The 18,002-nt window shown below is 41.5% G+C and overlaps 1 protein-coding gene across 1 annotated transcript in view; it reads left to right on the forward strand.

Moving 5' to 3' along the window:
• Positions 1 to 18,002, forward strand: part of DAPK1 (death associated protein kinase 1) — a 90,171-nt gene that overhangs the window by 26,760 nt on the left and 45,409 nt on the right. Inside the window, exon 4 of the mRNA XM_083701889.1 lies at positions 12,775 to 12,996. Within this exon, the coding sequence (XP_083558015.1) occupies positions 12,775 to 12,996 (222 nt within the window). The remainder of the gene's footprint in view (positions 1 to 12,774; positions 12,997 to 18,002) is intronic.

Raw genomic sequence — 18,002 nt, forward strand, 5'->3', positions numbered from 1 at the left:
CTACTATTATCTTCTTGAACCTTATTATGGTTTATGGTTCCTTTTTATTCTGCCTTCTTGCAGCGTAGTTGATGTGTCATTTATTTGTCTCCCCTCCATTTGTAACAGGATAATAATTGATGAGCTTACTTGTTCTTTCTTGTAGAACTTTTATAATTCCTTACGTTTAAATAAAAATTATTAAATTTACGTGTGTATGAATTAAATCAGTTAATTAAATTAAATATATTGTTGCTGACTTGCTTCAGAGTGAAAGTCCTGTTGCTTAAAGGAAATAATGTCGAGTTTATTTTCCATTTTATGCATTTAGTTGTCTTATCTGTCTCTCATTGTTGGTGTCAATACAACAGGGTAATTGCCATGACTTCAAGTTGGAAGTCTTAATCCCTAAATAATACTTGCCTTATTTTCTTTTATTTATGCTCCTTGTATGTCCAGACTCTTATGTTCGATATTGTTTAGGGAGTTTTATTTGGGGAGGGGTTGTTGCTGTTATTGATATTAATTGTTTATTTTCTTTTTTAAAAAAATATTATGATTTATATGGGAATTTCAATTTGGTTGTGTATTTTTTGATGTTTTATTTATTGTTCGTGATTACTTTTGTAGCATTTAGAATTATGTATTTTTTACATGTTGTAAGCTGCCTTGAGCATGGTTTGAATTATGGAAATGCAGCATACAAATACAATTATGCATGTATGTCTATTAAAATAAATATAGGATGATTCAGAAATTTTTCTCCTTCTTTTATGCAAGCAATACTTTTAGTAGACATTAATTTCCCTTCCATGATGGTTTATGCAATTGTTGTTCTTAGGAATATTATTAACAGTAATGCATTGTAATTGTACACTGATAATTTGCTTTCTGGAAAATCCACAGTCAAATTTGCTTTCAGTCAGACTTGCTTTACATTTTTAGTTTGGTGTACCTTATGGTGAAAGCAAAAGTGAGTCTTGCTGTGCTTTTATCTATTGCTTTGTATAATAGAGGCAAACAACGTATAATGAGATTAGGAAATGACCTGTTAGGCAACTAACCTATTTCTGTACATGAAGTCTACATGTTCATGAAGTCTAAAAGTTGCCTAAGTTTTTTAGTTAGTGCACACTGGGCTGCCTGCATCGTGACTCCTGGGAGAGGACTTCTTGGCAGGGCTGGTCTGAAGGAGCTTGGGAGGTACCCATCAGGATGCTGGGGAGGGGCTGAGCAGCTTGTCAGGAGAAAGCCCCACCTCAGAGACATTGGCTGTCCCAGGCGCCAACTGGGGAGTGTCCAAATTAGCCCCTGTCTCACCTACTGCTAGCAAAGCACTTCCATCCCAGGTAGGCACCTGAGCCTAGGTTGAACAGTGAACTGGCACAGTCAACCTTGCCTCCATCTTCAAGGACACAGTGCTGCTGGCTGTGGTGGTGTGAATAAACTCTGCTTACTCAAAGATGTTCCTGCCTGCTTGCCCAGTCCTGTGGATCAATGATCTGCATGTAAGACTGTGCCTGCTCTTCAAAAGGGGAGCTCAGTATGTGTGTGTTAAGTGTTGGGATAATGTCTTACCTTAACACCAAGCCATCTACTTAGACCTTAGTATTAATCTGCTAAGTGTGCACCTTGTTACCAGATTGATATTTAGACTGTGTAGTGAATTTTGGATTAAACCTATGGTAATAACTAGGCCAAAGGTCTGAGTACTGCACCTATGAGTGAGAGCCGAGGCAGTTGTTTTTTTGTTGGACAGAAAAACCTTTAAGCAGGAGTCTACAGTCCTTGTAGAAAATACACACCTCTTTCAGATTTGATAAACGTAAGTGGAACTGTGCCCAGTGCTTGAGCATTTTTCTTTCTTTCGGAGGGCTGCATTATGTGAATTGCTATGTACCTCCACACACCTTCACTCATGTTTTTCTTGGCAGTGTCATTTTAGTTGCTTGCTTAACCAGTCCATTAGTTTGTGTGGGTCTTGCCATTAAATATATTTAACTGAAAGTGTTCTAGCTCAAATGCAAAAAATGTTGATTTTAAATGCGCTATCAAATTGCACAGTGGCACTGACCGAGCACAAATTAAGAAATGGCTTTTAACATTGCATGTCCCCTCTTTACATAACTAGGTAATGCTTGTGAGTATGTATGAAGCACAGCAAGATATATACTGTACACTTTAAAAGTGTAGGACATGGGTAGGCAAACTAAGACCCAGGGGCCGGATCTGGCCCAATTGCCTTCTAAATCCGGCCCACGGACGGTCCGGGAATCAGCATGTTTTCACACGAGTAGAATGTGGGGCATAGGAATTCATTCATTTCCCCCCAAAAAATATAGTTCGGGCCCCCACAAGGTCTGAGGGACAGAGGACCAGCACGCTGCTGAAAAAGTTTTCTGACCCCTGGTGTAGGAAGTTAATTGAAATTCAACATGTAGCTTACAACAGAAGACCAATGTTTGGTGAGCTCCTAGGAGCTGCCTGGTCTTGAAGCACACACAGATGATAATCTGGAAGAAACATATATGCTGAAGTTCTTACGAGATACAGGAAACGGAAAGAGGATGTAAAAAAAAGGGAACAGAGAAGCTTTAACAACAATTTCCAGAGGCTTAGCTGTAATAGTTTCCTGCAGCAAAAACAACATTTTTGGCATGTTAAAGACATACACACTTATTATTGAATAAACGTTTATGGACTACAATCCACTGCCAGTGTTCAAAACTCCCATTGTTCTAGGCGCATTTTGCGACAGGGAGTTTCATTAGCGTGAGCAGTTTCTGAGCTCTGGGCACAGTACTGCACCTAAGATTTCATATTAAAACTGCAGAGTGGAAGGAAAGGAGGACCTTTTTCTGCCTCCCCATTTCCAGCTACTTTGAAGACTAGAGAAGAGACCCTCTTGAGAATATTAGTGGGGAGGGCAAGGGAAGGACTAGACCATGTGAAAAATTAACATTTTATTTTAGCTGCAGTTTATTCATTTTCAGCTTTGTATTGTTATAAAAAAAAGTGTGCTTAGACATTCCGTTATTGCACCCACAATCTCGGTTTAAGGTGCCATTTAGCTCCTTGCTTTCATATCTCAGTTTCTAACACTGGCCACTGCATCAGATGTATGAAGAGCTACAGGGGTATATACAGACACAGTTGTGGATCAGTAGGAATTGTGAACAGGGAGGTCAAGGAGGAAATGAAATACAGAAAATACAAATGGTGAAAATTACACCAATTGTGGCCATTCACAGCACAACAGTAGTTTCACTGCAGTTTGTAATGTATTAGTCTTATTGCCAAAGGCACAGATAGATGGTCATGTGGCTGGGCATAGTTAAATTATCTGAGCAATTTATGCATATTTATTGAGAAATAAGCACCTGTCCATTTCCTCAAGTCAGGAAGGCTGTGGTGAGAATTTTGCCTCTACTCGTTTTAGGTAGAATCCACAGATTCATAAATGGAGAAGGCATTTTTGTTGGTATTTTCCTTCCCAACCCCACATCCCTTTCAAAGTATTTTTACCAAGCTCTTGTAATTTCCTTCTCACATTCAACTTATACCTTTTCCCCCCAAATGGCAAATTTCTTTCATTGCTCTTCCCTGTTCATTTTACATTCACTTCTTCCTCCTATGATAGCTTTCCTTCAATTCCCTTCCTTTCTGTACTGTACTGTACTGTACTTTCCTATACTGTATTATCTTCAGTAGGGACACGGGTGGTGCTGTGGGTTAAACCACAGAGCCTAGGGCTTGGATTGGAAGGTTGGCGGTTCGAATCCCTGTGACGAGGTGAGCTCCCGTTGCTCGGTCCCTGCAGTTCGAACCTAGCAGTTCAAAAGCACGTCAAAAGTGCAAGTAGATAACTAGGTACCGCTCCGGTGGGAAGGTAAACGGCGTTTCCGTGTGCTGCTCTGGTTTGCTAGAAGTGCTTAGTCCTGCTGGCCACATGACCTGGAAGCTGTACGCCGGCTCCCTTTGCCAATAAAGCGAGATGAGCGCCGCAACCCCAGAGTCAGTCAACTGGACTTTTACCTTTACCTATCTTCAATACCTTCTCCATCCCTTAGAGGAGGAACATATTCCTTCTATCCTCTTCCCCACAAACCCCTCTGTTTCCTGGCCGTCTGCATGCAAAGGAGTTGCCTGGTGCTGGCAATGGTCCAACCAAAAGGCTTGAGGACAACAAGCAGGTGAGGAGGCACCTGACAGTCTCTGGCACAAGGCCCACTGGTAGATCACAGCCTACTATTCAAGGAACTAATTCCATACACTGACCGTAAAATGCTGGCTTTCTAATTTCTATTTCTGACATCAGAACTGACTTTACTTGTGGTCATGTTGCTGAGGTGAATGTTTCTTTGATCAACTTTGGAAATTTGATCTGCCTCGAATCTCTCTGTGTGTGCGTTCGTGTGTTAAAAGTTCCAAACAGCAGGGCTTGCGAGCAACATCAGTTGCTCTTTTTCATACACTGTCTACCAGGGCTATTGTCTCTTTAGGAAGGTGTGTGAGAAAAAGTAAACAAATGAGTGTGCTCCATTTATTTATCTAGCTACGGCAATGTTTGTGTTAGCACTCCTTCTTGGCTTAAGATTAAGGTGACTTTCAATAAAAGCATCAATATAAAGGCAAAAGCTGTAAAACAAAACAAAGTTCCTACAGTTTAACAAGCCCAGTTTAACATTCACTGGCTGAATGCGAGTGATTTTAGTCAGCAAAATGCTTAATCATAGTTGCAAAGACCCTCACAGGCCCAGTGGTGGTGAAAAGGTGTACAGATTCCTTACGAGATTCATTCTCACTCACACAAACTCTTTCTTTCTTTCTCTTTCTCATGGGCAACAAGTTGCAGTAAAGCTTGTAGGAGTAAACCCTCCTACTGTAGGAATTCCCCCCACTGGAAAAAAGCAGGTCGTGAAATTATTGTTATTATCAGATGTTACATGTTTACAGTGTGTTCTAGGTTATCAAACTAGGCAACCAGTTTGTTCTGATTAGGGAATGTTCCACAATCTGTCATTCACAATATGTACCTGTCTGATATTTAATATAAAATGTATTGGCCAGATTATCAGTAAGAATTACTGCAATATAAACAGATTAAATAGCACCAGTTAGTGTTTTACATGTGCAATTTGAAGCGCTTGTTTGTTTGTTTGTTTGTTCATTATTACTTGCACTTAAACTCTGCTTTCTATCACTTTCACAAGGTGGATACAACTAACATAAGATTAGTTCGTAAGTGGGTTTTGTTTTTTTTAGGACAATGCTTTTAATGTTTTCATATTGGCTTTTTGGTGTGTTATAATTCATAGCCTTGGGCATCAGGCAGCATTAAAATTCCAGCAAATTAATCTAGAGATTTATGACACATCCCTTAATACTTTTACTACACCTTCCTTACATCCTGCTCAACATGAATATTATGCAAGGATTCTTGTATTTGATTATTTAGTGCACACTCATTCCTGCAGTATCTAGAACAGCATTTCCGAATCTTGTTACATGTGTGGCACAAAACTTCTTGAGTTCTTCACTTTGTGTCTCTGTAGTAGCCCATTGAGATTGAGAAGCGTGGCTCTAATTTCGATTTGTGAATTCACTCCGAGAATTAGTACTGTGACACACCGCCGTTCGTCTGGCCTGACTTACTAGGCTGGTACAGCTGTTGGCCTTTCCTGGCTACTAAGCTAACAGTGCGGTCAGCGATCTCAAACCCCCCCTTTGGTCATTTCTCAGCCAGGGAGCCCACAGCAACCTCCTGCCTCTTACAATCTAACCTGAGAGTTTCCTACTGGACGCTTGCGTAGCGCAGTGCCAGATTGGGACTCAGAAATGACAAAGAAAGAAAGGAATCAGGTGCCCCTGCTTTCTCTGCTCACAGGTCATCTCTAACAAAGATCGCCATGGCAGAGGTGCGGCTGCACCTGGCAGTTATAGTTTTCAGTACAGAAGAAAAAGCATGACCTTTTTTCTGGGCAAAACTCCGAAGGAATAGGTCAGCATATAGACTGTAGAAGGGAAATGAAAGAAGTCACACACAACTTTTGCCTGGGCATACTCCGAAGGGCTAGGGCTGGTGTTGAAATTAAGGGGACAGAAAGGAGGAGAAGGCAATTTTTAGATGAGGAAAAAAATAGAAAGTTTAGATTTGAAGGGAAAAGGAAGAGTTAAAGAATTTTGGTTGCTGTGGTTTAGAGAACCCAACCCACTACCCGTGTTTCCTACTTAATACTCACTTCCGCATGCGCTGTTCCTGGTGATCCCACGATCTCTTGACTGGTTGTTTAAGGCCGGCCTGATCAAGCGTTGCTTCCTCTGGTTAGCCCCGCTGAACCTCCAGTTATTTCCAGACCCTGGGATCGATGGAAGACTGGCTATTCCTCCTGGCAAACTGCCTGGTGCGCGCTGGATAACCAGTCCTTCCTCGCTTCCAGAATCCGGGTAACCAAAAGTCCCTTCGTGCGTGGTCGCCATCTGTTGTAAATAAAAATATGCCCTTTTCTCTTATGGGGTATCCAAGAGCCCATATAGAGTCCTTACATAGGTTCCCTATTGGTAGGAGAAAATAACAGAGGCCAACCAGAGAATATTGAGAAGCAAAGCAGCTAGTAAGCTTGATCTTTATTGATCTGTTGCAACAGGGTGCTCCCCTCACACGCAGGAGAGGAAGAGGACCCAGAACAATGGCCTGCAAGGCCTTATAAAGACTATTGAAATTGCCACCCTGTAGATCAAGACCACCCCCAGAAACATTATGCATACATCACAGAAGGGGTGTAACCTAAGACCACCCCTCAGATACATCCCACCTACATCACAGAAATTTAAATGTTGTTTTTCTCTTGTCCTTGTTTATCTCCTGTCTGGCAGGTTACTTGATTGGATTTCCTGGGGAGCCTGGCCATTCTTTTGTAGTGGTAAAATACTTATTTCCTGAGCCAGGTCACAGGCTCACACCTTGTATCTTAAATGTGTCCTTAAGACAGGATTTGTGAGGAAAGAGACAATGGGGAGACTTTTCCATTTTGACCATGCAGAGAAACATTTGCTCAGTTTAGGAATCAAAATGGTTCCAGGTTGGCTTTCCTGTGCTGATCTATGTACGTGTGGTTATGAACGTTGCCATATATCTAAGACCATAAAATTCCTATCACATATGTCAGCAGCAGAAACTGGTTTGCAAACCAGCTTCAGACTGTGGTTGATGTCCTGATTTGTCTGTCCCTTACAAAGCATGATTTGTATGTTGAAATAGGTTCAAACATAACTGAGCTTATGGATACATCGCCTGAATGTATAGGCTCCGTACAGATGTAATATTGACAATCCCTCAACCATGCTGATCCCATGGTCAAGAGAATGAGTTGGGGCATTTGTGCACACCCTCCCTTCTTCCATATTAATCCTCCTTCTCTTGTAAGTGTTAGCCAGACTTCACACCAACACAAACTGAAGGCTACATCAGACTTCCTCAACCTGGTGCCTTCCAGATGTTTAGGACTACAACTTCCATCATCCTTGGCCAATGGCCATACTAGCTGATGATGGTTGTAGTCAAAAACACCTGGAGGATGTGAGGTTGGGGAAGACAGTCTGTACACTACCTTAGTACTACTAACCAGAGCTTTAAATGAAGATTTAAGCTGTTTTTTATTTTGTTTTTCAAATTCTGGTTAGTTCTAGCTAATGCTGTTGGTGCCAATTTAGATGTAACACTATATCATGTTTAATGTTTGGAAAGGAGGGATGAGTTGGTGCTAGAATGGAGAAGTCAGACAGAAGGGAAGGTAGCTCACAAGCCAAGCCCACCCCATAAAGCATGTTTAAGAGATTGGCAGTTGTGCATCTGCACTGGATCATAAAGAGAATGAAGCTGTGGTACAACCAGGGGGAGAGCCTTTACTATGGTGCTATCCCATATGTTGAATCACCTTCCCTCCAAACTAAGCCAAAACTATTTATACTTTTTCGGCACCTCTGTCAAAGCATATTTGTGTACAGAGGCTTCTGCTGTTTTTTTTTAATCCAGCATGTCACTTAATTTGTTCATTTTCAATTTCAGCTGCATTTATTTTGTATTATCTTATCATTGTGTTGGGATTTTTTGTCCTCCTTTCAGACAGATGTGGGACACAGTGTAAACCGGTTTTAAAATATTTGTTCATTTTGTAAATATTACTAGACTAGCGAGTGTTTTTAATAAGGGGAAATCTTGTGTATATCTCCCGGGGGGGGGGGGGGGAGTGATACATTCTATGAATATATCATGAATTGACTTCTTAGCATTTTCCTTTTTCAACTTCCCTAAGTTCCAGCTGCCTCTGTTAATTTTCGCCTTTCACACAGTTGACAAAAAAATGAAGAAAAAAGAAATGACAGTATCATCTGTTTTTAAGAAAACTGTGGCTTTAAATTGAAGGGTTTGAAAGAGGTCCCTTACCATCTTTATTGCTAAAGTTCTATTCGCAGAACAATAGCTTTTCCATTGTCGCTTAACAGATTAATCTCTATTTGGTCAAGACTGATCTGTGTGCATTTGCCTGTCTTCATTGTTCCCCTCCTCCTAAGAAATGAGACATAATAATTTTCCAGAGACATAAACCCAAAAACTCAAAAAATATGCCCCATATTGCACCTCCTCCAGCCTCCTGTCAGTAGACTCACTGCCCCTTACTGGGAAGGGTGAGGAGACAGGAAGGTCAGCGCTGTGTGCACACACCAGCAGGATCAGTCCGGTGTCCCTGTTGCCTACACCATGCAGACCTCCTGTCCCATCTTAACCCTCTCAGTAAGGGCACTGATTTTGCTGCAAGAAAGGTAGTGTTGTGGATCCACCTCAGTGGGCAAGCAACTTCTGAGTATCGTCCGGACCATGAAGCACAGAACTAAATACAATCAAATCCATTTAACTGATGGGACTTCATCTTCCTTTAAGACATATAGGCTTAAATTTTTTGTCCAGGGAAATTTCTTCTAACAAACTGGTATTGTAAAGTCTTACGGAATTTCTAAATTAATTACAGTGCAGGGGGTGGAAATGATAAATACAACTTACTATAATTTCATCTAGTAGTAATAGCTTTATAAACATTCCAATGTCTGATTCTTTTTGTCTTTTTCTATAAAGAGAAGGAAGTTGGTCTGGAGTGGGAGTTACTGTTGCCCATGTTGTGCTAATTAGTAATCCTTTATATGTGCCCCGTATCCGTGCTGGAGAGCAACAAGAGGGCTGGGACGCAGAGCCCGTTTACGTAAATTTGTGAATTCCCTCTTCACCTCCTCCTTCCTCCCCACTCTTTGTTTTAAGCAGCAGCTTATGATTTCCTGGTCTAAATGCTAAAACACAATTTTATCTGTCAGATGATATGCTAACTGGTCAGAAAGATGGTTGAAAAATCATTACGCCTACAACACTTGTATAGGCCGATGCCAAGCACCTTGAACAGAGGAGATTTAGAGTAGCAATTATCCACCAATTCAAAGAGAATTGCAGGATCACAAACAAATCACTGTTATTAAAAGACAGCACTTATTCTTGCAAAGTGCTTTCATTGTGATTCTCACTGTCTTCAACTGATATTCTCCCATGAGCGGAATTATATACGCTAGTTAATATTATTGAAGTAGAGTGCTAGGCATTATTATTATTATTATTTTATTATTTAAATTATCTCTTCAATTCTAATAAAACCTATGACACTTGGCATTATACTTTTGAAACCTGCAGAGTGTTTCCTGTATTTGCAGCACGGGCAGCTGTGACAAGGCATAGTAATGAAATGAGAGCACACTAATGTTGTAGTTAATTTTTAGCAAAATGGCTTTCAGGATTTCTTCCCACACTTCAGCTCACAAAAACCCATGGAAAGCTCTCTTATTTCAGCTCTCTTATATAGTAATAAAAATCCCACAAGTCCTTAATTGTATGAATCAGTAATATATATTGTTGATATTTCTTCATTACAAAAACAAATTAACACTGGGAAATGGGCATATGCAGTAAATAATGTCAAATTTTCCATAATATTTACAAATATCTCCTGCTAAGTCAGGTTCAAGGTTTGTGTATTAACTCACAAAACCTGGAACAACTTAGGTCCAAGGAACCTTAGGGGACCACCTGAACGCTTATTTTGCAGCTCAGTCATTGAGCTCATCTACAAAATGGTTGCCCCCTGGGTTGCTGTTGCTTATGAACAAAGGAAGATCTTAGACACCTTTGAAATTTATATCAACATGTAACTAAATCGCTGTACCGGTTACACTGAATTCAAATGAAATACACCCTTCAAATGAAATAACAGTCTTCTTTACGTTGGAGTTTTGGTTATCATGGGATGCTTCCACACTGGGCATTTAATGTGGAATTACCACGCTTCATTCATTTACAGTGGGCCCACTGCGTTTGCAAGGGTTTGGTTCTAGGGGTCCGCTTGCAAAGGCAGACACTGGGTCTGCCTAGGACCCTCGTACCTACGGGACCACCTCTCCTGATATGTCCCACAGAGTACCATAAGGTCTTCAAATAAAAACATATTGGAGATTCCGGGCCACAGGGTGGTTAGGCTGGCCTCAACCAGAGCCAGGGCTTTTTCGGCCATGGCCCCGATCTGGTGGAACACTCTGCCACAAGAGACTAGGGCCCTGCGGGACTTGACATCTTTCCGCAGGGCCTGCAAGACGGAGCTGTTCCGCCTGGCCTTTGGCCAGGGCACAGTCTGACCCCCTCTCTCCTTCTGTAATCCTCATAGAACTCTAACCCAATGGTTGCAATTAATTTGATTCTGAATTGATTTTAGAATTAATTTACTTTGTGGTTTTATGTACAGTGGTGCCTCGCAAGACGAAAAGAATCCGTTCCGCGAGTCTCTTCGTCTAGTGGTTTTTTCGTCTTGCGAAGCAAGCCCATTAGCGGATTAGCGCTATTAGTGGCTTAGCGGCTTTTAGCGGCTTAGCGGCTTAGAAAAAGGGGGGGGAAGGGGGGAAAAGTCGGAAAAACTCGCAAGACATTTTCGTCTTGCGAAGCAAGCCCATAGGGAAATTTGTCTTGCGAAGCGCCTCCAAAACGGAAAACCCTTTTGTCTAGCGGGTTTTTCGTTTTGCGAGGCATTCATCTTGCGGGGCACCACTGTACAGTGGTACCTCGGGTTACATATGCTTCAGGTTACATATGCTTCATGTTACAGACTCCGCTAACCCAGAAATATTACCTCGGGTTAAGAACTTTGCTTCAGGACGAGAACAGAAATCGTGCAGCAGCAGCGGGAGGCCCCATTAGCTAAAGTAGTGCTTCAGGTTAAGAACAGTTTCAGGTTAAGAACAGACCTCCGGAACAAATTAAATACTTAACCTGAGGTACCACTGTACATTGTGCTATTTTTACTTGTTGTTAGCTGCTCTGAGCCCGGCTTAGGCCGGGAGGGCAGGATACAAATAAATTATTATTATTATTATTATTATTATTATTATTATTAGTTTTTGTTTTTGTTGTTGTTCATCTGAAGTTGTATTTACCTAATTTTAAGACCTGCTAAGGAACAGGTGATTATGTCCTTATATGTAAAGCCACAGAATTCAAAGAAGGTGTACTTTCTTTTTGCCATGACTGTAAATAAATGGGGCACGGAGGGCAGTGGGTTCTCCCAGTTCTCCATTTATTTATTTCCCCCACCTCACTCATGTAAGGTTGCAGGTGTCAATCCCCTAAGTAAAGTGAGAGCAAGTTGCAGGCTTACTGTGCTCGTTATGGGACGTTGGGGCATCGAATGGTCAGCATCCTGTATTTTCCTTAGGATTCATCCCTAGAAGATTGGGTGCACTATCCACAGGTATAGATGCTCTTAAGGGTGGTATTCAGTGCAAGGATTTCCACTGAGTGAGAGGGTGCTCCCTTGTACAGTGGTGCCCCGCAAGACGAATGCCTCGCAAGACGGAAAACCTGCTAGACGAAAGGGTTTTCCGTTTTGGAGGTGCTTCGCTAAACGAATTTCCTATGGGCTTGCTTCGCAAGACGAAAATGTCTTGCGAGTTCCTGCGGGTTTTTCCCCCCCCCCCTTTTTCTAAGCCGCTTATCTGCTTATCCGCTAAGCCGATAAGCCGCTAAAAGCTGCTAATAGCGCTAACCCGCTAAGCCGTCAATGGGCTTGCATCACAAGACGAAAAAACCGCTAGACGAAGAGACTCGCGGAACGGATTAATTTCGTCTTGCGAGGCACCACTGTGCATGGATAAATAATTGTGCTGATGGAATGAGAGACTTGGTGCTACACTGGATTCCACCTTAAAACCTTGCTCTATTTTGTTTAAACGTCAGGGTTTTGACTCTGGCAGTGACGTATCAAAAAGGTGGTATCAGTTTGGTACACATTCACTCTAACCTTTGTTATGAGCAGCATTTCAAAGCCTATTTTAATTAGTGCTAAATTGCTTTTCTGGTGATTCCCCATCCCCCAAACTTTTTCCACATTGCAGTTAGGGATTTATTTCTTTTTAAATGAGTGGTTGTATTGGGGGAAGCTCACAGCCCATTGGTTGAATCCGTAGATAGCACCAAGTGAGCTAAATGGACCGGGGTGTCACCAGGTATGAGCACATTTCTGTGTTCCTTTCATATTTAATTTTTGTCTTTTCTTTCTTTTTTGCCGAATAATTTTTTATCAGTTTTCCAATACTAACGCAAATTTGCATATACCACTGCCGAATTTTTGTCATTTCTATTGTGTGTAGCAATAGAAAATATTTTTGTACTATACCTAACAAATACCTTTCCTACTGTCTTGTGTTTCTTAGTGGACAGTTTGCAGTAGTAAGGAAATGTCGAGAGAAGAGCACTGGGGCACAGTATGCTGCAAAATTCATCAAGAAACGGAGAACAAAATCCAGCCGCCGAGGAGTGACTCGAGAAGACATTGAACGAGAAGTAAACATATTGAAGGAAATCCAGCATCCTAATGTGATTACTCTGCACGATGTTTATGAAAGTAAAATGGATGTAATTCTTATTCTTGAACTGTAAGTAGTTTCGAAATTGCTTTTTAGGGGATGGGGCAGTTTCTGAAAATCAGAAATGTATGTTTTTGGAAATGCAACTTTCTGTCAGTTTGTGCTGGAAAAAACCGTGGTACGGATCTTAATAAAAAACCTGCAGCTTTTTGAGAGAAGCTAGCGAATGGAGCTGGGAAAAGGGCAGGAAAGTACTTCTGTGAAATGTTATTGAAGTAACAATTATAACCCTGCAGATTGAAGGTGGTAGTTCTGGGTGGTAGAATTGTGAAAAAGAATTGTGGTGTGTGTGTGTGTGCACAGAGGTGAGTTAGAAAATTTATTTTGTTTTACAGCAGATCAGTGATTTGAGAGTTGAACAGTGAGAAAACAAGAGAATCAAACTGAGTGGTGAAGTGGAAATCCCTGTCATTTTTACCTACATGTGGCAATTAGGTTTCTCTGCCCCCAGCTTCCAGTTTCTTGCATTTTGCTTGTTGGTGGAGCAATAGAAGCACTCTTTTGCTCCATCAATGCATGGTCAGAGGGAGCAGATGGGAGAAGGAGGAGTCAGAAGCTGAAGAGGCAACAGAGTTTAGTGAGCAGGAAGAGGCTGGGCAGAGAGCCTTCCAGACTCAGTGGCAGGAGAGGAGAGGGGACAGAGATGAAGCAGGCTGCTGTAAAATCAAGGGGTCTGTGCTTCCTGCTGCGGCCATCTCCCTTCCTCTCTGGTCTCCCAGGACACACAGAGAAATGAAGAGGGCGGAGCAAAGGGAGACAAAGCGAAGGAGCCTTAGGCTGCTGGGGAAGGCACAGAGGGAGGAGCCTAACATAGCGGTGGGAAAGCAGGGACCTTTAGTCCTTGCAAGTATGATCACTAGGCCTACACTGATTTGGTTTCTTTGAATAAAGAATCCTCTGACACCAGTGGTATTTTTTTATTGCTGATTTGCTCCTGGTACTGGCTCCTGACAGAAACGAAGCACTGTTAAGTAAATATCTCAAATGCATGAAAAACGAACTCATTTAGTTTGGGGAGTCAGGCTGGAAACTTGAACCATCCATTTTTCAAACTTACTCATTTAAAAATACAATTTTCAATAAAGGTTAACTGTCGGACATCTGGTCTGCTGTTGCTGAATATTTCCCTATAATTTATTCCTTCTTGTTAGTTAACGCTGCTTAGCTGACTTAGTTAGTCAGTTAGTTAACACTGCTAGTTAACTAGTTAATGCTGCTGAGCCCCATGGGGGCAGGGATTTCATCTAGTGTTCAGTATACATAGGATGAATCTGAAAAGGATACACATTTAACATGAGAGTGCACGCAGTCCTGAGAGGGCAGAAGAAGCTGATTTCGGTGTGGCTTCTGTGACTGGCTCCTCCTGAGAGCCAGAGAGGAGGAGCTGCTGGCCATTGAAGCCATGCTGCACCGGGTCCATGCTTGGCCCCCTCCTGATGAAGCAACATCTTGTACATGATGTCACAAACACGTGACACCTGCTGAACCCCCCTCAATCTTGGGCTAAAGTCGGCGCCTATGCCAACTTTATCACTCTTTGCTTTTCTATCTCATCAAGCAAGAAAAAAGCTATTAACTAAATGTTCAGGCCTCATTTTTCACCATGAATGATCAGTGAAAAAGGATAGGTTCCCCAATAGCAAAACCAATCAGGCTAATCTCTGTTTTGTTCTGATTTACTCTCCATTTCCAGTGTAGGCCATTTTAATTTTGTTAAATGCACTGGGCTTAAAATGCTCCATGGGACAATAACTATTTAGCTGGTGCCTTAATTATTTAATCAGTTCATTAATAAAGGCATGTAAGTACAATGCTACTAGCTCATTAAGGAATGATGATGCTGGTTTTTGAAGCTAATCTGTTTCAAGGTTGCTGTTTAAAATCTATAATTATATCTTATGGGATGTAGCATTTAATCCCAAAGCTTGCGAAAGAGTTGTTTGCTTCTTTTGAAAAATAATTATTTTCTAGTGCTGTGTGATATATTTTTCCTCCCAGAGGATGGAAGTGTTGACTGCACGCATCTTCTTTTTTTACTGTTAAACACAGTGCTTGATCTTCTTGAAGACTCTCAGTTAAACCTTGCACTAGAACCTATAGCCAACTCCACATGTATGTTTTCTGTTGATTCCATTTGTAAACTCCTTATGCATGCATAAAAATATAATTACCTCTTGTGATCCAGAGAGGGAGTACTGTAGATACAGCTTTCTTGTGTGTTAAATACTGAGGGGTTTTATTGGGTTTGCAGCTGTTTTGCTCTGGGTTTATAGGTCTCAGAAAAACCAACTCTGCCATGGCTTCTTGTTGCTTCTACCTCCAATACAGTAATCAGAGTTCTGGTCTTGGTTGCTGGTGCTTCTTCCATACAAGAGATTAACCAACATGTCAGAAAAAGCAATTCTCAAAGAGCTTGTTTCTGGAAAATGTTTTATGTTAAGGATGAAACTAGAACAAAAAGGAAATGTTAGGTTGCTGAAATGTTGGTTCTATAGTTGTTTATCCTTACAGCATGTGCCAGTGACTACTAGTGTCTGCTGTTTGCTTAGTGTGATCTTTGTGTTATTTTATGCTTTGGGAAGCAGTCAGTATAAACTTTCAGGTATGAATTGGAGAAATTGCATTGGAAAGGTTACTTTTCTGCTGCTGAATGAGAAAGCTGCAGGGTTCATACATGATCTGAATTTAATGTAATTATATGCTATGTTCGTTAGAAGTATTTAGAGACTGTGGGTGGCACTCACTATAATGTTCTGCTAATCAGAGTTCAAGAGCATGCAGTTCTTTAAGGAGCTATGCAGAATTTACTCAGTAATCCCTATTAGAGAACCAGAAGGAAAATAATCAATTAGACTTGCCCTCAGCTGTTGTCATAAATATACTGCAAATAAAATCTCCTGTGTGGAAAAAATATGGCGGCTAATGTAGGGGACAAGTTATTTCTTCAAAGGACAAGTTAATCATCAACTAATTAGCACCATTTTGCTGTGCTGCATTTCTTTTCAGAAATATTTATAGCAGATGTTCAAGAAGTGAACTTCTGAAAACAGAATTTTAAACATTCCACTGGCTTCATCTGGGTGAAATGGAGATTATTCACATTTTAATTTCATAATTTGCTTTTTAGTTCCATTAAGGTGAATAAACTGCTCAAGCTTAACTTGGTGCATGCTGTGGCATTATAATGAATCACAAAGCAGCAGTGCACTGAAATGTGGGATGTGTTAGCAGTTACCCTGCTTAGGTAAACCTCTTAGATGTAGGCTTTTTTTTTTTCATGCTTCTAGCCTATTTGATGAAATGCCTGCCCATTTACAATGGTTTCACCTTTCCTGCATTTCACATTGAGAAGCAAAGGTTGTTTGCTGCCCATGGCTACCGCTAATTTTTTTCTTCCTCCTCTCTTCATTTCTTCAATACTACTCCAATCCCCTCTAATCCAACCATAGGTTATGTCCATTACTGTCTTGCTTTAATTGTATCTATTAAGTTGTTTTTCTGTAGTACCGGTATGTACAGTCTTTATTGTTCGCATCTATCTGTCTCAAGAGACTATGAAGTGTGCCTCTGGGGGTGAAGGCAAACTGTTGGAGAATCACAGCGCCTGCCTCCCATGTTGTTTTTGCTGCTTTAGCAGCACTGAAGTGACCTCTCTGGGGTGCAAGCCTGGGCAATGTGTATGGAGGTCCTGGGTGGCCCCACACTTAGCTTCACTGTTGTGGTCAAAAGGGAAGCAGAACAGTACATTTGATACTAGCTTGGCTGCAGAAACGAGTTGCTGAAATGAGGCGTATGAGACACCATCCAATCGTCTTTGGGATCCCACTCTGGATTTGTGTGGAGTTTACTCCTTAGCAGATACAGATTTTTTTCCTCCAGATTCGCTGCCAAAACCCTTCTCATGAATGAGTATAGCTGCAAGGCAGCAGAGGTTTAGGATCAGAGCTTTCCTTTTCCTAGATGGGCTACCTTCCCAGGTTGACAAGGCGCATTTGCCCCTCAGTTCCCTCTACAACATGTGCCTTCTTGACCGTTGGACCCACTGTTGGTCTTGACTGCTCAATCCGCCACAGCCTTTCTTCGCATGCAGGGGAAGTCCCATAGACTACCCTCTCCAGGTTTAGCTGACCAATCAAAGCCATTTCCTTGTGTGTGGCCACTGTTGCATGCTCACTGCTTCTAGGAGCCACAGGTGCAGGGTATACATTATACACTTAACATAAATAGCAACCTTTATACAGTGCAGCTATTCATAATAAGCGTATGATGTAGAGATTCAAAGGTAATGTATCTTGGACGAAGCAAACTTCTGCAGTAGAAAATGAAAGTAGCATGGGCTATTGTCATACTAGCAAACTTTAAAATGAAATTATATTCTGTAAAATTAGGGATGGGGGATCTGTGGTTCTCCAGGTGTTATTGGACTGCAACTCCCATCAGCCCCAGCCAGTATGACCAGTGCTCAGGAATGGTGAAAGTTGTAGTCCATCAGACCTGGAGGCCACAGATTTGTGAAAGGATATTCAGTGAATGGCCCTAACGAGTGGGATATTTGGATTCTTGAGCTATTCAAAGTTGAGTGGAGGGCAGAGAACTGAATTGAGTATTATATGGATTGACATTTGGAGTATTTTTAATCTTGGTCTGCAACCCTTTACCCTCCTTGTGTCTTCTGTCCAGTTTTAGACTAAGCTCTTCTGGGTATGAGCGCGTCTCTCTAGCTGCTTAAAAATGATGCAGCTGCATAAGCAATAATAATTAATAATGCTCTGCGACTGATGGTCACTCAGGACTAGTTCAGATTGCTAGGGAAAGCAACACTCTGTACATCCTTGGGACGCCCATATGCATGCCTGCCTTTCACATGAAATTTTCATATTCCCCTCTTGTTGTTGTTTAGTCGTGTCCGACTCTTCGTGACCCCATGGACCGGAGCACGCCATATTCCCCTACATACATGCAAATGTATGATCACAGCTATGCTATAAAGTAGAATTGATTGCACATAAAGGGCA

Source organism: Podarcis gaigeae, assembly GCF_964106915.1.
Source record: "Podarcis gaigeae genome assembly, chromosome: 11".
In the NCBI taxonomy this organism is placed as follows: Eukaryota; Metazoa; Chordata; class Lepidosauria; order Squamata; family Lacertidae; genus Podarcis; species Podarcis gaigeae.